At 37.7% G+C, this 22236-nt stretch overlaps 1 protein-coding gene across 4 annotated transcripts in view; it reads right to left on the reverse strand.

Annotated features, from left to right (window-relative positions):
* slc12a7a (solute carrier family 12 member 7a) overlaps positions 1-21568 on the reverse strand; it is a 34468-nt gene extending 12900 nt beyond the window's left edge. For 2 of the 4 annotated variants that reach the window (XM_052133537.1, XM_052133535.1), the window contains exons 1-20: positions 21120-21568; positions 14414-14499; positions 13871-14002; positions 13280-13426; positions 12852-12906; positions 12626-12756; positions 12119-12357; positions 10940-11121; positions 9826-9984; positions 9057-9155; positions 8886-8943; positions 8554-8728; positions 7049-7167; positions 4341-4439; positions 3965-4084; positions 3536-3640; positions 3261-3429; positions 1102-1297; positions 283-452; positions 23-154 (exon numbers count right to left, since the gene is read on the reverse strand). In XM_052133537.1, the coding sequence (XP_051989497.1) occupies positions 23-154; positions 283-452; positions 1102-1297; positions 3261-3429; positions 3536-3640; positions 3965-4084; positions 4341-4439; positions 7049-7167; positions 8554-8728; positions 8886-8943; positions 9057-9155; positions 9826-9984; positions 10940-11121; positions 12119-12357; positions 12626-12756; positions 12852-12906; positions 13280-13426; positions 13871-14002; positions 14414-14499; positions 21120-21243 (2697 nt within the window). In that variant the 5' untranslated portion in view covers positions 21244-21568. The remainder of the gene's footprint in view (positions 1-22; positions 155-282; positions 453-1101; positions 1298-3260; positions 3430-3535; positions 3641-3964; positions 4085-4340; positions 4440-7048; positions 7168-8553; positions 8729-8885; positions 8944-9056; positions 9156-9825; positions 9985-10939; positions 11122-12118; positions 12358-12625; positions 12757-12851; positions 12907-13279; positions 13427-13870; positions 14003-14413; positions 14500-21119) is intronic. The other 2 variants (XM_052133534.1, XM_052133536.1) reach the window with 2 other exon arrangements.
* Between the last annotated feature and the right edge of the window lie 668 nt (positions 21569-22236).

Here is a 22236-nt window from a genome sequence, read left to right on the forward strand (position 1 = left end):
GAGGACCAAAATTGTTTCTCACCATTTCCACAACTTCCACTTTAGCATCGAGGCGCAGGTGATACAAGAACATCTGCAGATCTTTCTTCATCTGGATGCTGTTGTCATCCATCTGAGCCACTGTGAAGATCCTCATCTTGCACTTTCTCCAAACCTACATGAACCAGGGGATTTCAATGCAGGGCAGGCCACTGTTTAAAAACTATAGCTGAACATAAGCTGCACATAATACATAACTGAGCAGCTTTGCTGTAACAGATAAAGTATTATGTTGCCTTTTACCTTGTGCTGACGGAGAAGAAAAGGAAGAAGCATGAGTAGACCACCATCATGGACAATCCACCAGACATCAATAGTACCCTCGGCTAACCGATCCTGGTTTGTGGGAAATTGGTCGATGTTTTTCGCCACTAGCAGGGCCTGGTGGGCAGCTGTTGTCTCTCTAATGGTTTCTTTGGGAGGTAAAATTTTTTGACAGTTCATTTTAATTGCATCTTATCTTCAGTACTGTGTGAAAATGAATCTTATTGCATGTACAGTTACATGTACAGTAAAAACAGGATACTAAAAGTGATAGTTCACCCAAAAGTGAGTAAAAATAATTTACTCACTCCAATGTTGTTTTAAACCTGTAAGACTTTCTAATTTTGTTTCTCACAAGATAAATTATGTTAACCATGTACTGCCAATGTATGCTAATTGGAGGAAATTAATGTAAATGGTGACTGAAGATAATGTTTTGCTTAACATTTCCTTTTGTGTTCCAATGAAGAAAGTCATAAAGGTTTGGGATGATTAAATAGTCAGAATTCGAATTTTTTAATATCCCCTTTAAAAACTTTTATACATTTATGACTGAAGGCACTGGCAGAGGTGTGGCAGGCAATTACTCTTCCTGTAAATCTGATTTGGTAGAATTAACTACATATTTTAATCAGATTAGTTTGGTGCTTAGAAGCCTAAAGCCTTCAACAGAACAACAGTTCACTCAAAATAAAGCTAAGCCACAGTCTCAAGCCATATAAACTTAATTAATAACCCCTGACTTTAAGTCCTTAAGCTGATTGTCTGACTTGCTATAAGAACATGATGTGTGCGCACCAATAAAGTTCTTCCAGGAGAGGGAGCTCTCGGACTGTTTCCAGTTGGTGGGCCAAGCCACCAGCACTGCATTGTGTTTCATGCCACCCAGGCCTGCAGACTGTATCAGGTGAGAGAAACCGTCCCGCTGGTTAGAGGACACCACCACATGGCAGAAGCCCTTCGTTTTCTCCTTTGACATGGCTGCTTTGATATTCTGTGAAAAAAAAAACAGGGGTAGGTTAATAGGTTAACATTACACTGAATTTCTAAAAACATATGTTTACTTGTCTGAAAACGTATTTGAATACTTCTGTATCCGTATTGGTAATACCTTGTGATTATGTGCATATGCTAAGGTGGCATCTGTTCCTGTTTAATCCTCTGAATTTTTTTCAACAAAAGAACAACATTGACTCAAGGGCAGATTAAAATGTTTAAGTAGGTCAGGAATCAAATAGAATCTTTATTTAGCACTATATAATCAGGAACGGTAGAATTTGATTCTGTGACTTCCATGCCAATGCCACCAAGAAACATTTACTTATACAGACACACTCCCCCTGGGGCAATCTGGGGCTATGAGTCTTGCTTAAGGGCACAACGGTCATGACTTATGGCTTGCTCCTTGTGGGATTTGTGCCATCAACCTTTTGGTTACCAGCCCTAAGCAAAGGCTTGAGAAAGAACCTGAATATGCCTGTGTGTTTACATGCTTACAACTTTTATGTGAACCTTCTATGTTCATTCAAAGGGAATCTAAGTAGTACTAAGTATCACTACTACCTAGTAGCTCTAAATAGTTGAAAACTGGGAAATTATAAGGACTTCATAATCGATCACATAATCGATCATAACATGTTTTGAACAGGGCAAGTGCAGTTATTAATTTACCAAGTATCAAACCTCTTTACTATTACCCAGTGATGTGTTCAAGTAATATGTAATAACCAAAGTATAGAATACTTTTTGTGCAAAAATCGTTTTCTTAATCAGTATTCAGTCTTGTTTTTCATTAAAAATATATAAACATCTAAACCTCTTTAACATCCAAATAAGTGCATTTTCTAAATATCCTTAAAGGAATAGTTCACCCAAAAAATGAAAATTCTCTCATTATTCACTTACTCTGATGCTATCCCAGATGTGTACGACTGTCTTTCTTCAGCAGAACACAAATTAAGATTTTTGGAAGATAGAGCTCTGTCTGGTCCTTATAATGGAAGTTCATGGGTGCCAGCACTTTGACAGTCCAAAAGGCACATTTAGGCAGCATAAAAGTAATTCACGCAACTCCAGTTGATCAATGAATGTCTTCACGAGTTGAAGCGAATCGCTAGGTTTTTATAAGAAACAAATCATAAATTCAACGTTTTAAACTTTAAATCGGCACTTCCATCCAGGGCTCTGATGTGGTTTTTAAAAGCGGTCTTTTGTTGTAAATAAGAGCCGCTTCCTAATTCTCACGTGAACTTGCAGATGTGCTTACATTCCATTTTGCATCAACTGCAGGCAGGAAGTGCTTTTTTAAAGTTAATAACATTTTATATTTAATTTTTTTGTTTTCATTTTACTTTCAAAACAGTTAACACAAACAACTAAATTAAAGTCCGTGGTGTGCAGGGCAGAGCCGAGCGGCGTCTGGGCAAAGTGATGCCGGGATGATAAGTGGAGAATGACTTTCACTTGCGTGCCACATCGGTCTCGCTTTCCACCGTAGGCCAGAGGGAGTACTTAAGGAGAAGAGATAGCGGCAGACGGGAGATAGAGATGCGAGAAATTGTTTGTGTGTAGTGCGTTAAGCTGAAAAGAAAACCTTTTGTGTACTTCTGAAAATCGGCCTTATTGTTTGTGACTGAAAATTGCAACAATAAAATATCTATGTTTTGTCAAGCTGGCCCCAGCATCCTCCTTTCCACAAACTGTTACAAAGTCATACTCTCAAATGCACATCAGGTTGTCAAATGCCTTTATATTGAATTATATATATCATCCGCTGTGTGAATTGTTTTGAGAGTACTGATTTGGAGAAATTTATAAAATCTATTGTATATTTTTTTGGTTTGTTTAAATATTTTTACTGAAAAACAAGACAAAAATACTGAATAAGAAAACAGTTGTTTGCAATGATCCATCCAGTTGTCAGATACAAAGGTTTGGCTTTAACCTTATTCCTTCACCTGTTCAGAGCGCTTGGCATCAGCCCCACGTGCCATGAAGGTACCCTCCAACACTGAACAGACGATGGTCAGGCCCCTCCCAGCCTTCAGCTGTGAGGTAAAGGAGAGCAGGCGAGGATGCTTTATCTCCAATTCAGAGCCCAGCTTTAAGAGCACCAGGAGCTGGGGTCTGGAAGATGAGTTTTATTAGTTTTATATATGGTCTTAAGCTTCTATTAAGTATGAGGATGTTTATAAAACACTGAAGTGTTATTAGTATTCTCTTGGCTGCTCACCTCCAGTTCTTGATGTGAGGGGGTGCCTCCTCCAGTTTTATAAGGGCATAACGAGCTGCGTTAAGAGATAATCCTCGAATACCATCTCCCCATTCCTTCTCTGCCCTGAGGGATGACAGGGAAATAAAACGGGGAGAGTAATGCCTTCTCAGGTAATACATATCCGGAAGTGATAACCCTTTAGGAAACCCACTGTGCTGAACTCAAGGTACTGCAGAACATCAAATTGTAGGTCAACATAAATAGCTAATTCACCATAGATTCCCTTTCAAATTTTCAATGGGTTTTTAAAACAGCAGTTTTTGATTTCAGTGTAAAAAAAGTCTGTTCAAACATTGCTTTCCCTTTTTGGCCCATTGATTACAAGTCATTTGTCAAGCACAGGAAGTCTTATGCAAACATGAGTGATTCACAAGGACACCTTCTTACCCTCTGTATTCTATGTACTTATAGATGCATCCAGCAATCAACATGACAACCAAGGCATAGTACCAAGATGAGACAAACATGAGGGAGAGACTCAGGCTCATCCCAAGGAAGGACAGGGACCTGCAGGAATACAAACAAATACATGGCTGCATTTAGCAGTTGTTCAAGAAAGAAAACATTAACTCTGGCTGGTCCATTACACCTCAGTTTACATGCAGTTGGAACTAGTAAGCATTACGCTACACTTGTTTGGTTAATGAAAAACAAAATCCCATGTTACAGAATGTGGGACAACAAAGTGTACACTTCCAGCCAAACTGTTCTGTTCATAGCATACTTATTGCTCATGACCAGGTAATCACAAAGCGTGTCTTACCAGTGGTAGAACTTGAATCTTGGCCTCCAATTTGGGGTGCGTAAAAGTGTTTGGATGGCACAAGCCAGATTGACAAAGAGGTAACACATCAAGAAGAACCTGTAATTAAAAAGTAGAACAAGAAATTAACAAACAGAGTAGCAAAATTGCAATTATAGCACAACACTATTAAACTTTTGATCCTGATCAAACAGGCAGACATTTCATTGTTAATTAATTTTCAGTAACTGCATGGCTTCACTATAATGTAGTTAAAGGTGCTCTAAGCAAATTGTTTTTATTTTTATGGAATGGTGTGCAGAAAATGTTTCTTCTCTTTGAAAGATATCTCTGAAATAAGTGTCCTGAGATATCTCACTGGTCTCTGTGACAGCACTAGACTGTGTAAACAGCAAACAAAACTATGTCTGTGTTCTCATAGTGTTGTAATTGAAGAGGATCCTTCATGTTTAAAGCCATATTCAGATTCATAACAGTTGTCAGCTGAGGGCGCTAGTTTGCTACTGTTGTTTGACAACCGCGAGAAGACGCACTGCTCTACGGTTCAGTGTCTCAATGCTATCTTGGGAGGGAGGTGTTTTGGAAAGAGGGGGCACGTCTAATTCAACGGCTTCATCTTGTGGAAGTACCAGAGCGTATAAAATCACTTACAGCACCTATAAGTATTTGCTGACTGCATTACAGTTCCATAATAAATTATTTAATTTACTTGAAGAGCCATACAGCTCAACACAAGATACTTAAACACACTGCAAAGTACAATGTTCTTAATCATTGTATTTGTCTTGTTTTAGCATAAAAAAATATGAATTTACCTTAGAAGCAAAACTGTGTAAGATATTAGTTGTTTTCAGAAAAAATACATTGAATTAAATAAAATTTTCTTTACCCATTGGCAAACAGTTTTTCACTTGTTTTAAGCATAAATGTAATCAAATTTAGTAAAGTTTATTTGCCAATGAAGTAAAAAATATACACTTATTTCAAGATATATTCTTGAATTAATTCCTTAACCCTTTAAGCTCTGAATGTGTTTTTAAAGATTTCCTGTTTCAGTGGCATACCCAAAATGAAAGTCTTATAACTCGATAAAAAAACAAGGAGGGTTAAGTGTTTTTTTTGTTTGTTTGTTTAAATGATATATATTGTGATAAATTATAAGAAAAAAATCACAAAAAGACAAGCCATAAATTAACACTTTCTCTTATTTTTCTGATTTTATATTATATATCTCAGGGTGTAAATAAGGTAGCTTATTTAAGCTAACTGAGTAAAATTTTATGTTGATACTAACTAAGCAATCAAAAGTTATAGCATTACAAAAATTATTTATCCTAGTGCCCAGAAACATCTCTAAATGTCTAAAAGCCTCTCCAAACAAATTAAACATAAAAATTGTACATAAGAACTAATTAACAAGAAAACTCCAACAAATGCCAACAAACGCCAACATCCAACAGTTGTTGGGTCAGTGTGTTCACCCTGTTGCCGTTCATTGGCGTCTGTTTTAGCCGATTCATCATGTTAAATCGGCGTTTGCCGGGTCTTTAAATATTTGAGCAGTCTAGTATGATTTTCCAACAAACTCAAACAAACTCTGACGTAATCTGACTTCAGCATGAACCGTTGTCATGACAATGAGGCAAGCCTCCCTGTCAACTCATAGAAAATGAACATGCGTGGCCGCGACTGCATTGGTAGATCAAGAGAAACGCTGTCAATCACGACTTGTAACATTTTTAAAGCGAAATTGTTAGAGCTTTCCATTCCCTTCTAAATAAAATAAAATAAAATGATATGTTAGTGTTGGATTCAGCAGTTTGTTTGGATGACCCTCCTGAGGGAATATGAACAAATAAGCAAGAAGCAGAGATTTGCGCTGAAGCGCTCTTCTCACTTGCATGAAGTTTCATTATTCCTCAAACGCTGCCAAATCACACAGAAAATGCAAACACCAACTTTCAAAATATCAACTTTCCCCAAATGTTTATGGACATATTTTCTTGTGTAAAATATTTTTTCTTCCAATGGAACTTTTAGAATTAATAAGTTCCCAGAAAATACAAAACTTTTTGCAACATAGGTATGTTTGCTGGGTTAAAGCCTAATGTCACTTCATGCAAAACATGTTTAATCAATAATATGAACACAATAGTTATATTTCTCAACATTCTAAATACAACAGCCAACTTTAAAATGTCTCAAGTGTTGCCGTCTGTTGGCATATGTTTGGGCAGTGTGAATTGGCATTTAAGGTATGCTCTTTCTCCAAAGCATGCAGGCATGACTAACAAGATCTCTTTCAGTTCCATTCTGTGTTGTTTGAGGCATCATTGAGTCTGTGTCATGTATTGGTGCCATCTCCTGGTGGCCATATGTAATTAGAGTTAACAATCCTCTCCTAATACAATATTATGATAATAACATGTACAGTGCAAAATTATTAATAAATTATCAAAAAGGACCACTTCTGATTTGTCTGCAAATTTCAAATATTTTTTTTTTCAGTTTTGAGCTTCTAAGTACAGCTTCTAAGTATTCAAATGATAGCTATTTTGTGCTGGTAAAATGTAGGGTTTTGTTTTACAAGTAAACTGTGGTATAAGTGTAATAATTTTGCAGTCAGTCTGCTTCCTCATGACACATTCACAGCATCTCTAAAGTAATGTCACAATGTAAAGATATGAAAGCAAGGAGAACACACTTACATTGAAAGGATGGGAGCAACAGCATCCACAGAGCCAATGAGGATCCCGATCTCACAAATAGCTGCAGTAAGGAGTAAAGCCCAGGTTGGCTCACCATTAGCTTTACTATGACCAAACACCTACCAGAGGGACATAGGTTATATTAGTCTAGGGAGATCACTTCTGAGGTTAAATTGTGATTTTGGAGTGGGGAACCCTAAGATCTGGGGTCATATGTATAAAACTTCTCAGAAATGCTCGCAAAAAATCTTGCAATATAAATTACATATGCTGTTCACATTATCATACCAACATTTCTAAACAATGACAATTTAAATCGCTAAATTAAATGATAATAAAACTAACTGTTGTAATCCCATTACAGATACATGTAAGATTTCAGTTAAAAATGGTTCAATTTAGTGGTAAATATGTCATTCAACATATTAACAATATTTTATCGTAGCACTCCCTTTGGTTGAGCGGCACTGGCTCACACTCCATGAAGTAAGCCTATTTATTAATTTTTTTGGCTTATTTGAAGTAATAATGTCTCTATTTTAGACAAGTTCTTTTGCAAAATGGAAATGGAAATTTGCATGACTTTGAGTTTATAATATTTACAAATAAGAATGTATCAGTAATAATTCATTTATGAACAGGGGTTAAATGTCTCTCAAACACATTAAACTGCAGAAGGAATGTGTCAAAGCACCTGACACCAACACAAAACTAGGAGCTTATTAAACATTTTATATCATGTTTGGGCTCTTTTCAGATGCAGCTCTGAAACATTTTTCAAATGTATTTGTTTCCCATACATGTTTTCACTACTGTAAAGTGGTTTCAGCCCTCTAAAAGTTTAGGCATGTAGCCCATTAAATAAAAAAAAAATGCTTAAATCACAAAGAGTTTCAATGTATTCATTAAATGTAAAAATGTGCTGCAATTAAAAAAAATTATATTGATGGATTTAATTTCACTCAACTACAAAACACATTTGCCCAAATTCCACTATCATAAGTCCAACACAATCTTTCTTTGTTATCCCTGCTACATAGAGTGTGTTGTCTTTGCAGAACACAGCCATTGTGCTACTCTTAACTAGGTTAGGAAGCCTCTCCAGCACTCTTGAGCAATTTAGACCAAGTCTTAACACTTAAGAACTTTTATGAATCAAATGTATTCATAAGTCTAGGAATAAGAGTAAAATGACATCATTAGAATTTTGACACACTTAAGACTAAAATGTTACTCTAAGCGGATTTATACATATGGCGGCCCCTGGTCATCTACACTTAAAAAATGAATAAGACTATAACACAGAAACGGATATAATTGAAGCAGTATAAATCACACATCACAGGTTTCATTGGGAATATACTGTCAAAGTGCTTTCTCCTTTATTATTCTTTGTGCTCATTTTCTGTAAGTGAGAACAAACACAAGCCCATGCCTCAAGACATGTTAAAGTATGATTCTCTGTAATATGAGATTACAAAATGAAAGCCAGCACATGTTGTTACCTGCAAGAAAGGCATGATGCCATCTCGTGCGATAGCCTGAAGGATTCTGGGGGCACCGGTGAGGCTCTGCAGCCCCGCCCCACAGCAGGAAAAAAATGAGCCAATCACAATCACCCAATGAGATGGCCATGCTAGTGTTCCAACTACCAGAGTGTTTTTAACTGAGCTTCCAAACCTATTACAACAGCAAGCAAGCAAAAACATGTAAAGACAAGAAGAATATGCTACATTCAAATACTCTGACTGCAGGTCTTATTTGTGGATTTAGCAACCATTCTGATAATTAGATTCTGAAAACTACTTAAATGGTTATGTTATAAAACAGAACTTACTTGTCTCTCAACACAACGCCTTCAATACAAGCTCCAAACAACACTACACAGGAAATGTCTGTTTATTATTATTAAGGGCTTCGTCTGACTTGTCAAAAAGCAAGTAAAGATGAAATAGGTTGTGTTTCAAATTATTTGCCAAGAGGCTTCATTTCATGCATCAAAGGATACAGATGAAGGAGGTGGTTACAATAGCCAGAATAGTACCAGTGGGAATGGACCTCTGAGGGTCTCTAAGATCTCCAGACCTGTTTGACCCAGCCATGATTCCTGTGAAAATCAGGGCAAACATTCAATGTGTTTCAGAACCCAAATAAGTGCACCAACAACAAAGTTTGTAACTAGCTTGAGCTGTTTTTAGAAAGGTACGCGTTGACCTGACCTCCACTATATTGCCACAGTTTAAAGGACGAGTTCACCCAAAATACTAAAATACTCTCGTTCTAAGCTGTTTGCTGTTTCTGTTCCCATGGAACATAAAATGAGAAGTTTTACGAATGTTCATGTACAGTAGCTCTTTTCCATACGATGTTCAGTTCATAGTGACCATGTCTTTCAATCTCCAAAAAGGACCAGAAACACCAGAAACTTAGTCTATCACGACTTTATTCCACTATATTCCAAGCCGTCTGAAGCCATATAATAGCTTTGTGTGATGAACAGACCAATATTTAAGTGGTTAATCACTGCCATTAGAATATACAGTCACAAATGAGTTGTATGGACTATGGTATTTATGGTGCTTTTATGGTATTTTGTGTCCTTTTTGTATATAGTTACTATGAACTTTATGCAAAAGACATTCATGGATATTCTTCCAATTCTCCTTTTTTGTTCCACCAACAAAAATAACAGCATACGTTTTGGAACAACATAAGGGAGAGTAAAGAAGACAACATTTTAATTTTTAGGTTAACTATTCCTTTAATTTCTGGGTTACCTGTTACTGAGGGGAAGTATATTCCAACCAAAATGGTGAAGAAGGTGGTGATGTCGTTGAGAACATAAGGTTCTCTGTCTGTTTCTGAAGCTGGCTCTGAGCTCTGTCCCACCTTCTCCACTATCATCTCCTTTGGGCCATAGTGTCCCCACATGTTACCTAGGAGAAAGATAAATGCTTATTACATAACATGACCTAAATGGAATATAAATTGAATTATGGACAATGGAATAGTGAGAGCCATGTGACCCTTTATCAAAGTAATGCTCCAGGTTCAATACAAGTTAAGCTCAATCAACAGAATTTGTTGCATAATGTTATAAAATTACTGTGACTCGTCCCTCTAGTTTATTACAAAACAAAGTTCACAGTTACAGTAAGGCACTAACACTGGAAGTGAATATGGCCAGTCCATAACATTAAAAAGCATAAAAATTGTAGGTTGTTAAGACCACAAGATGGTCTGTGGGTGTAAGGGTGTAACATTAATTATAGATATTAAAATGATTTGTGTGCTGCAACAAATGACCACAAATGAAGGAAAATACAGTACAATAATCAAGTGGTTTATAATAAATAAGTTATAAAGTGATAAGTGAATTGTGAAAAGTGAAATGAAAATAAGTATATACAATATTTAACAAGATTTTAGCATGATAAAGGTGTTACAGTTATGTTTACTAGATTACAAGGTTTACCAACTTTAAGTTGTAATACTGGATATAACTTTACACAGATGAGGTTAGGAAGTAATTTTCTCACACTAAAATTATGTCAACACGTATAATGTTGACGTCTTGTGGCTAACATTTGAAACAGTTTGTATTTTTAATGTTTATGTGTATTGGCCTGATTCACTTCCATTGTAAGTGTCTTACTGTAACCATGATTTTTGCTTTCATTAAATAAATGTTAGATTCCAGGTCGTAATTTATTTATAAATTTTTTTCATTGCAGTCAACATTATCCCACAAATGCTGTCTATTGAGCAGAGCTTGTACTGAACATGGAACATTCCTTTAAATTTTGATATCATTATAAAATCTAGTGGTGTACAACTACTGGTTTGAGTTGAATGAGATGAGTATAGTTTAAGGTGTATCTGAGTATTCACCTGATATGACCCCGCTGAGCAAGCCAGGAATGGCCTCAATCTCTGTCACATTGTTATTGGTGAAGTACTCATCACATGTTTCGTTCAGTGAACCACCTGTACAGAAAAGCTTCCGCACCTCTGACTTTAGACACTTGTCGAATTTGTTATGTTGCAAGGGGCGGTTGCCAAGTAGACAGATTCTGTTGACAGAATTTATTTCTGATGTATTATTGAGTAGATTTACCTTGTAAATACATGATACCTGTAGAAACCCATGTGTGCAATATGCAAATTCACTTAAAAAAATAATTAACATTTCTATTTTTCACATTTATACTACCTCTACAGCCTCATACCTTGTACTTATTCTCTGTTTTTCATAACAACTCTATGTACCAATACCATTCATATCATTATGTCATATTATGTTATTCTTGTTATTATATGGATAGCTGTAATAATTCACCCAAAAATTCTCTCATTATTTACTCACCCAGATGTTTATGACTTTCTTTCTTCTGCTGAATGAAATATCTCAGCTCTGCAGGTCCTCACAATGCAAGTGAAAGGTGACCAACCATTTTAAGCTCTGAACATAATGAACATAAAGTCAGCATAAAGGTAATCTATATGACTCCAGTGGTTTAATTAAGGTCTTCTGAAGTAATCCAATCGGTTTTGGTTTTTGAAATATAACTTTTTCACTATAAATCTTGACACTTGCAGTTTCCTATAAGATCATGATTTCAAGCTCAATTACTGTGTCTAGTGCCATCTAGTGCTTTGTGCATGCATCAAGCACTAGGAAGTGTAATCGAGCTTGAAATCTTGAATGTGCCTTGAGACTGTATTGGCAAGGCGTACATTGAAAAAGAGTTATATTTTGGTCTTTTTTCAACCTAATTTGATTAGATTGCTTCAAAAGACATGGAATAAACTACTGGAGTCATATGGATTACTTTTATGCTGCCTTTATGTGATTTTTGGAGCTGCAAAGTTCCGGTCAACATTCACTTGCAATATACTATATGGACCTACAGAGCTGAAATATTCTTCTAAAAACCTTTTTTTGTGTTCTGCAGAAGAAGAAAAGTCACACACATCAGGGATGGCATAAGGGTGAGTCAGTGATGTGAGAATTTGTATTTTTGGGTGAACTATTCCTTTAACTTTGTGTAAAATCACAACCCTACTCACGTAAAATTGGGAGGCTTGATGGCAGTTTGAATGACCCCTGCGTAGACAGCCATAATTGAGAGCACCACGCAGGACAGGAAGACCAAGGCCAGTTTGTTGACATATTTTACACCAACAAACACTACCAGGGTCATGATAGCTAAACAGCAGGTCCCATAAACACGCATGCTATTTTGCATTGTTAACTTATCGTCTTTCAGGTTAGCTCCAAACACATCAGCATTGGACATAATGTATATCTGCAACAGAGTATGAAAAGCAAGGTTATTGGAGAGAGGTTATTGCAATTATCCTAAGGATACATCTGTCAACCTGAATTTTGAAGTCATGTCTAAGGCAATCAAACTGCTGTAGTAATGAAAGTATAAGGTGTCCGTTCTATATGAAAGAATTTGCTGACTTAAGACTGCTTAATGCAGACACAAGCTCTTCTCTAGTCCAAAATGGAAACTATACTGTATGCCAACAAAGATAATGTTAGTGTTGGTGCACTAAGCTTTGACTCACCAGAAAAATTTCTATGGTTCCAAGTATGTACATAGATCCTGCAAAGGTGGTGCCCAGGTAGAAACACAAACCCACTGCCCCTCCGAACTCTGGACCTAATGCCCTGGAGATCATGTAGTAGGAGCCACCAGCTAAAAATGTAAAAGAAACAATCATGTTTAATTAAAACAAACATAAAATCGAAGAAAAAAATATCTAGGTGTGACATTGCAGATTGAAATCATACCAGGCACTACACCATTAGTCGCAATGGCACTCATTGAAATTGCAGTCAGCATAGTCTATGGATTAGGAAAAAGACAAATATGAAATAGCGGAGAGAAAAAAATGTACGTTTTTCAGAATGATAAATATGTATTTTATTATGTGTGGAAAATATGCCTTTCCAGAATATATTTCTGGTAGGTTAGAATATGGTTATGGGGATTCGCTCCCATTGAGGCACAAATGTATCAGTGGGGTCAGGCACTGATGGGGTCTGACTCACTGTCTACATTCCAGTTCATCCCAAACGTGTTAAAAAAAAAAAAACATGATCGAAATTCATCCATTTGTTAACTATGTGAACATTCACAATCAAACTCAAACTGGTTAATTAGTAAATTAGTGGGTCCCATAAAAGAGCTTATAAACTGATAATGGAGAAAAACTCACACAAGTGCAGCACATGAAGACAATCGCAAGGGCCTCAATGATGCCTGCTGTACCCACTATCCATGTGAGGCGCAGGAACAGAATTACACCTAAGATGTTCTGCATGCAGGGCAGGTATACACCTATAAATGTGCCCATCTGAGGACCCTTCAAACAACACAAAAAACAAAAACAATTCAATGGATAGTTCACCCATAAATGAAAATCCTGTTCACCCTCATGTTGTTTCAAACCTTAATTATTCCTCTCTTCCATGATTGAATGTTATCCTCAGAAACCACTCACTTTTTTTGTACAGACAATAGATGCAATGAAAGTGAATTATGACTGAGGCTAATTCAGCCTAAGAACTACTTTTGTGTTCCACACATAAAAGAGTCATACAGATTTGGAACAGCATAAGGGTGACTAAATGATGACAGAATTTTCATTTTTGGGTGAACTATTCTTTTAAAATTGGCAGGACAAACTGTGATGCCAGTGCAAAGTCTACAGAAGCTGTGAACTCCAGGGAAGAGCTTGAAAAACGGTCACTAATGTGTGTGTTTGAGTCGCCTAATAATCTCTGTGTGATTCTGGCTTGAGACTTACATTCACAGTGACTCTCCTGATCCCATCCTCACTCTCTGCCTCCTCGTGCTCAACGGCCCCCTGGGTTATGTTTGTGTAGTTGGCTAGTTTGTTCAGGAGAGATGACACCATCGGAGTGCTGTCCATCTCATCCTGTGAGTAACAACATGAAAAACTGCATAGTTAATTGGGCTTCGAGTGCTTTAACGCTACATCAAGCAGTGAACTGCAGTTCAAAGAGACACTATAAAGGACTCTCTAAAGGTTCTGCACTTTTTAATATACACTGCAAATGTGGTAACCTGAAATTGTTACCTTAAGGAAATATTTGTGCCGGATAGAACCCTTAAAATTTGTTTTGTTGGTGTAACCTAATGTATTCCGGTTGATCCAGTTATATTAAATAATATTCTTGAGTTAAATAAAACCAGTCAATTTTGATGTTATCACATGAAGCACGTGTTGGTTAACATATATATTTTTTTCAGTTTAGATAACATGCTCATAAAATAATAGCAGGCGCAACCACAAAGAGGGTGGGTTTTACTGTTGTTGGTTTTTTACCTCATAGAGGGCCATATTCCTACCATAGATGCTCCCATCATGATCTGTACTTATTAAGGAGCTGGTTTCTCTGGGGGTGTCATCTCCTGTATTAAGTATAAAACAAAGATGAATTTTTAGTTTTGAGAGAGGTTGTGTTCTCTAGTTGATTCACAGTTTAAGTAGAGAATGACAAGACCTGTTTTTCTCTCTCTCTGTTTTTCTTATTCATTTGTTTTATTCACAAGATGCAAGTGTACAAGTACAAAAAGCCTTAAAGTGAAACTGTTAAATGAATAGTTCACCCAAAAATGTTATTCTGTCATTATTAACTCAACCTCATGTGTTTACAACCCACATGACTTTTTGTTATTTCATTTTTGGGTGAACTAATCCTTTACCTGTCTTTACAGGTTTAGCCAGGTTTATTATTGTCTTTCCTAGATCTGCCTATGATTTTCGTCAATAAATAAATGGAAAGCCTTTATTTACTATAATGCTTTCAAGTTAGAAAGAAGTTGTAAAGTGTCACAGCAAAGATACAGCACTGCTGCAACACAATTAAACTAACAGAGTATGTGAGAAAGTCATTAACATAAAAACACTCAAAACCTGAAGCTGTGGAATTCAGTTTCTTTTTACACCTAATAGTCTGCCTGACAGCATAGTTTGTCATTACACTCTCTGTGGAACTGCCATAACCAGTATATGTACAAATGTAGTTTTCAAATGAAGGATTAATGTGAGGGGTAGTCAGAAAGTAAAAAATGCATTTCAACAAAATAAGGTCATCTAGATCATTTTGGTCACCCAGAATATATATTATTCTCTAATATAACTCTTTAATATGGTAATGATTCTATGTAAAACAAATTACTGCAGGAACTACATATCTTCTTAAACCCTCCCAACAGCAGATTTGCAAGCTGTTTTACCTCACCTACAACTGTCGCTGAAGGTCAGAGACATACTGTGACATTGAAAGGGAAAGAAAAACGTTCATCCCAAATGTTTATCCATGACAGTAAATACTACGCATAATAAGACACTAATGCCAAGTTGTTTTTAAAGTAGTGTGCTTAGTTTTTCCATTCCAATTTCTTATTTCATTACACACTGTATAAATGGGAGTCAGTCAAACTCACCTAATTGCTTTGCATTCAAACCTGGCTCACATTCCATGTCAAGCCTTGATTATCCCTGATGGACTGTTGTTTCCGACTGGAACCCCTTCCCCTTTTCTTTAATGTCTCACCTCTGTTACAAAACTCTGTTGACCAACTGCACTTTCCTCTGATTTAATCCAGTTAGCTAGTTTTCATTAACTGCATCTGTCCACCTGTTATGCTGAAGTATAAAACTAAGTAAAATTCCTTAATTTACCAAAAGAGACGATGCTCTTTCTGGATGAGATCAGCCATTGTTTCTGCCCTGCTGTTGTGCAAGTCTTGTCCCCTATCTTCTGTTGATTCTGTCCTTATACAGTGCTCTGTAAACTAGTCTGTGTTTAAACCTCAAAACAGCACTGAGTGTTAGTCTCAAGTCAAGGCTAACAGTCAAGTCAAGGACACCTGATCAGCTTAAAAGGTAAAGGTGGCATTTCATAAAGAATTTAACTTAAACCAGTTAGACTGCCAAAAGAGAAAGTGCACAGAAAAACCCTTAAATCCAGTTCATCAGCTGCAAACCGAAACAATCAAATTTGTGCAGTTATGCAAATACTTCGATGGGAAATGAGAGGTATCTGTCCACAAGAAGGCAATTACTGCCAGTGCGAAAATATGATTCAGAAAAAGAGTTAAATAACAGGAGTGACAAATAAAATTTACAGATTTAACAAATTGAAAACACATCTGAACATGCTGTGCCTGGCTTCTGTATGACTGGCAAAGACAATAATCTTATCATTTTGGGAAATATCTGTTTCCAATGCCTGTGCTGCCATTGGATCAAATTTCAAGTATTTTTCCAGACTGATTACAGAACAATGACAGAGGAGGTTCATAAAAAGCATTCAAGGCGTCAGAAACATCCTTTTCCTGAGAACTCAATGAGAAGTCTTTCCATGTAACTTTGTGTTTATAATCTAGCTAAATATGCAATCCCAAAGGGATTAATGTGTGATTTCTTGGAGTGTACAATTTTGTTCTCATATATCAAGGCCTGATTAAACCAATCACAGTCAGAACCCAGCCAACATCAGCCAAACCCAGTCTACAGAGTCATTATACATATACGGTCATTTTTAATGGGCTAAATTATCAACTTATGAAGAAATAACTATACAAAAATGCCTTTACACAGCCACAACAAGGTATTTTCACTAGCACTGTATATAGATTTTTTATAGTTTTATTGGGCAAATTAAAGCAGTAGGTCAAATTCCATAATATTGAGCCACACAAGCTTTGCTACACACCCCTGTACACACATTAACATGGAAGAAAACATCTGGGTTATGCACTTTCTATGGGAATGGATAATTATAAACCTTAGGAAACTCCAAAAATGAAGGCACAAGTAGTTACACAGACAAAAATGCATACAGCTACACTCACTCATATATTAGGAACAATATGGTCCTAATATAGAGCCTGACGTGGTCTTTTGCTGTTGTAGCCCATCCACTAAGTTTCATAATATTGTGTATTCTACACAATGAGATGCTATTCTGCTCACTGCAATTGTACAGAGTGGTTATCTGAGTTACCATAGCCTTTCTGTAAGCTCAAACTTGTCTAGCCATTCTCTGTTGACCTCTCTCATCAACAAGCCGCTTCTGTCCGCGGAACTGCCACTCACTGGATGTTTTTTGTTTTTGGCACCATTCTGAGTAAAAACACTAGAGACTGTTGTGTGTGAAAATCCCAGGAGATCAGCAGTAACAGAAATATTGAAATCAGCCTGTCTGGCACCAACAATGGAAATCACAGAGCAGGCATGTACACACTTAGACGTCAAAGGGCGCTTGAGCACCTGCCCTTTTTCTTAATTGAGAGAAAAGTGCCCTTTTTTCTGGGGTGCTTTTCTTTCTTTTTTTTTTTTTTAAATAAATGAATATATATATTTTTTCAATTTTGAGCGTGGCATGGTTGTTGGTGCCAGACGGGCCGACAGTCTGCTCACAATCTGCTCAGTTACTGGGATTTTCACGCACAACCATTTCTAGGGTTTACAAAGAATGGTGTGAAAAGGGAAAAACATCCAGTATGTCCTGTGGGCGAAAATGCCTTGTTGATGCTAGAGGTCAGAGGAGAATGGGCCGACTGATTCAAGCTAATAGAAGAGCAACTTCGACTGAAATAACCACTCATTACAACCGAGGTATGCAGCAAAGCATTTGTGAAGCCACAACACGCACAACCTTGAGGCGGATGGGATACAACAGCAGAAGACCCCACCGGGTACCACTCATCTCCACTACAAATAGGAAAAAGAGGCTACAATTTGCAAAAGCTCACCAAAATTGGACAGTTGAAGACTGGAAAAATGTTGCCTGGTCTGATGAGTCTCGATTTCTGTTGAGACATTCAGATGGTACAGTCAGAATTTGGCGTAAACAGAATGAGAACATGGATCCATCATGCCTTGTTACCACTGTGCAGGCTGGTGGTGGTGGTGTAATGGTGTGGGGGATGTTTTCTTGGCACACTTTAGGCCCCTTAGTGCCAATTGGGCATCGTTTAAATGCCACAGCCTACCTGAGCATTGTTTCTGGCCATGTCCATCCCTTTATGGCCACCATGTACCCATCCTCTGATGGCTACTTCCAGCAGGATAATGCACCATGTCACAAAGCTTGAATCATTTCAAATTGGTTTCTTGAACATGACAATGAGTTCACTGTACTAAAATGGCCCCCACAGTCACCAGATCTCAACCCAATAGAGCATCTTTGGGATGTGGTGGAAAGGGAGCTTCGTGCCCTGGATGTGCATCCCACAAATCTCCATCAACTGCAAGATGCTATCCTATCAATATGGGCCAACATTTCTAAAGAATGCTTTCAGCACCTTGTTGAATCAATGCCACGTAGAATTAAGGCAGTTCTGAAGGCGAAAGGGGGTCAAACACAGTATTAGTATGGTGTTCCTAATAATCCTTTAGGTGAGTGTATATTTGCGCACAGCTTCCCTGTCAAAAAAATATATTTATTGAATAAAAAATTAAAATATCAGGTCAGGAGATGAGACTTTGTCGAGTTCCAATGCCCTCCCTCTCTCTATCCATCCGCGTCTCCGCGCAGCAGTGCATCATACATCAGACACACAGACAGGCAGACAGCAGCCCCTCCTAGCTCATATCCCAATTGTCTTTTTCTTGGCTTGTGTGGAGGTGAGTGGTGATGAACAAAAGACTAAGCTACCAATGCCTCGACTTTACAGCTAATTAGCCAACAGCCGAATATAGTTAACTTGTGTCTTGCTAACATGCATAACTTATGAGCTACTAGCTAATGTAATAAGTTAGCTAAAGTTTAGCTAAGGCAATATATCATGGCTATACAGGCTAATGTACTGAAATGAATGGAGACACTACAGGTGAATACAGTATAATTTGTGTCTAATAATGTCATCACAATTGCCACATTGATGTGCAAATTAGGTGTTACCTAATTAAAATGTGCTAATTTGCATACATTTGACAAGGCACTGCAGGTGTATAGGATAAACAAAATAACTAAAGCATATCACCTATAAAGCATATGGTGCATTCCAATAACACCAAAATAATTAAAATGATTTATTGCCTTGTGCAAAATAAACAAATTATTAGTGAAACTATGTCCCTGTCCTTGGTGCAGTCATTTATTCTAAATATTTACTTGACATTAGTAGCATAGAAAACATTCACATTGTGGCATTATTTCCTTTGCTGTTGCCTGGCAGCTCTTGTGATAAACCTAGTGAATACTAAGGGGGCTTTCACACTAGCACTTTTGGTGCACACCCGGGTTCGAATGACATCAGAGTTCGGTTTGTTTGGATGATGTGAACGCTGTCTTCCGAACTCGGGTGCGCACCCGCGAACCGTACTCGGGTCCGCTTAAAAAGGTGGTCTGGAGTACGGTTCATGTGAACTCCAGTACAGTTCGCTGCTGATATGAACGCAATCGAACCAAACCACGGAAGTGAACCGCTATTGATGACGTATAATGTGGTCGTCAGTCTCACACGCGTCACTTTCAAAATGAGCGGAAAGGGTTTACTTTGGTCTTCCGATGAAAATATTTGATAAACGTTAGATCTTTCGTACGTGTGTATACACTTACCTTGACGAAAAGCGGGATTGACGCACACGCACTGCAAGCAGAGAGATGATTTCTGCTTGCCTTCGCAAAAATTGTCTTCGGCGGACAGCCCGCTGTCTTTTGAACGATTTCAATATTTTTGAGGCAGACAGACGCAAGTGTTTTTCTGTATCTTGATGTTGAAAACAAAACTATAGGTTAAAAAAAAGAAGAACAAATGTGAACCGAGCAAGTCTATTCATTGAATTTTGACGCCTTTTCATTTCGCGGTTATCAAGCAACACGATTACGCACCAGCTGCAGCTTGATGACGCAAGCGTACCGCGGTTCGGATACAAATATATAATGTGAACACAGTCCATCGGGGGCAGGGGGGAGGGGGGAGCAATCGAACTCGGGTTCGGAACAGGCAATCGAACCAAGTGTGAAAGCCCCCTATGAAGACTATGGTCTCTGTGTGAACTGATTATTTTGTAGAAATCTGTTGAGTATGAAACAATTGTGAGAGTGTGAGGGAATTAAAATAAATTGGTAAGAAATCAGAGTTGTATTAATATAGTTAACTTTTTGTTTAAAAACTTTTTTTTAAATAAATAGTTATGAGAACTTTTTTTCCACTTGAGCCCCTACCCCCAAAAATGTGTGTGCACGTCCCTGTCATTGAGATCACATTTGGTTGATGTGAACATTAACTGAAGCTCCTGACCTGTCTCTGCATGACTTAATGCATTGCAATGCTGCCACATGATTGGCTGATTAGAAAATCCCATGAATAAGTATGTGTACAGGTGTTAATAATAAAGTCCTCAGTGAGTGTATATCTTCAACAACATATACCAGCAGACAGTTGGTGTAACACTACAATTTCCTCTTTTCATTTAGTAAATAATTGTACAATGTAGAAAAAAAACCTAAGATACAGCAACAAGTCACATTATGAGAAATCTGATGCTACAATACTCCAGATCACTGACAAATAAGCTTAAATTTAGATTAACTTTGAACGGCACAGAAAAAATAAGTTATGAGATGAAGTTGCAGAATAGAAGAATAGATAACATGGGAATGGGAAACTTTGTAATGTGCGACTTTTTATTTTGAGATGTTAAGGTTTGTTTTATTTATATACAAACAAGCAGAGCCATACTATGCAATAATGTCTCTAAAGATAAACAGTAAAAGTTGGCAGAGAGAGAGAGAGAGAGAGAGAGAGAGAGAGAGAGAGCAGGAAAAGAAAAAAAGGGTTTGAGGAAATTACCACTTGTTTACACTCCACATGAGCAGATGATTTCACAAACACACGAAAGTAAACATGGCACCCATTTGGATTTGAGAGGAAACACAGGAACAAAGAACACAGAAAACCAGAAAAGACAAGCCTTTAAAATGTCGCATAAAAAGGACACAGTCATGCTCTTCTGTGGGCATGTCTAGGCTGGTTTTCCGAGCTAGTGTAAAGTGAGTTAAAGCCCTCACCTGAGCTGGGTCCAGCCACTGTGTCCGGACCCTCCTTGTCCTCTACTTTCAGGATCTGTCCATCATAGTCTGGGTCTGATAAAGGGCTATCCTCCACTGGAACCACTGTGAAGTTGGTAGGCATTTTCCCTCACACCATGTGCTCTGCGTTTTGTTTCTTGAGTCTTTTTCTCTCACTCAAAAATCTCACCCAATGTCTTGACAAAGTTCGAAGTTCTCTAACTTCTGAACTTCTTCACAACTGTTGTTCAGGCGCAGCAACCCATGTGATCTTTTTAACCAAATAAGGAGTGCTACACAACTCCTCCCTCTGAGCAATGGGTAGTTTTCTCCTGCCACAGAGCGCTGAGGTGGTGCTTCCTGTTTTCTGTAAGCTGCCCTTCTTATTGTACCTGCGAGGGCTGGGAGGGTGGTGATTGTTTGCGGTCGAAGCCATCTGAGAGAGCAAAAAGTGATGGGAACAAAAGGCACAACACAATGTGGCATTCCTCAACTCCACCCCAAAACTCTGCCCAACCCCCCTTCCAATGTTCCCAGCCTTAAAGGAAACATGTGCAACAATCCCTCCATTCAGGAATCATTTGAAACACCATGCTGGTTTTCTCAGTTACACAGTTTCCATGAAACTACTTGAATGTTAGGTAGTCTATACTTTTGCACAGAACTTGTATTTTGTATGTTGATCAGCTAAATTATTTACAAAATCTATGGGAATTTGATTGAAATAGGCCTAAGCATAAGCAATGACCCCACCGCTCTGTCCTGTAGTTTCATGGGTGACTGCACAACCGTACCCTGATGCGACTGATGGATATGCACAGACAACATGTCCACCAGTCATGTGAAAGGCTGATAAGGGTCTCAGAAGTGGCACTTTGCTGAATATACAGGAACAACCTGCATAAGCTATGCAGCTGTGGGTCTGTTGAAACAAGCTGGTTTTTTCTACACAAATAAGCACATGAGACTAACAGAGACTTTACTGTTCAGTTCACTTTACAAATACAAAGAAAATGTGAACATTCAACATTTTAAGGCTTCAAATCAAAAAGATAATAGTTTAGATTTTATCACATATTACATTACAAACCATTTTTAGTGTAGAAGTATCATGCTG

The sequence above is a fragment of the Xyrauchen texanus genome, chromosome 9 (genome assembly GCF_025860055.1).
Source record: "Xyrauchen texanus isolate HMW12.3.18 chromosome 9, RBS_HiC_50CHRs, whole genome shotgun sequence".
Taxonomy (NCBI): domain Eukaryota; kingdom Metazoa; phylum Chordata; class Actinopteri; order Cypriniformes; family Catostomidae; genus Xyrauchen; species Xyrauchen texanus.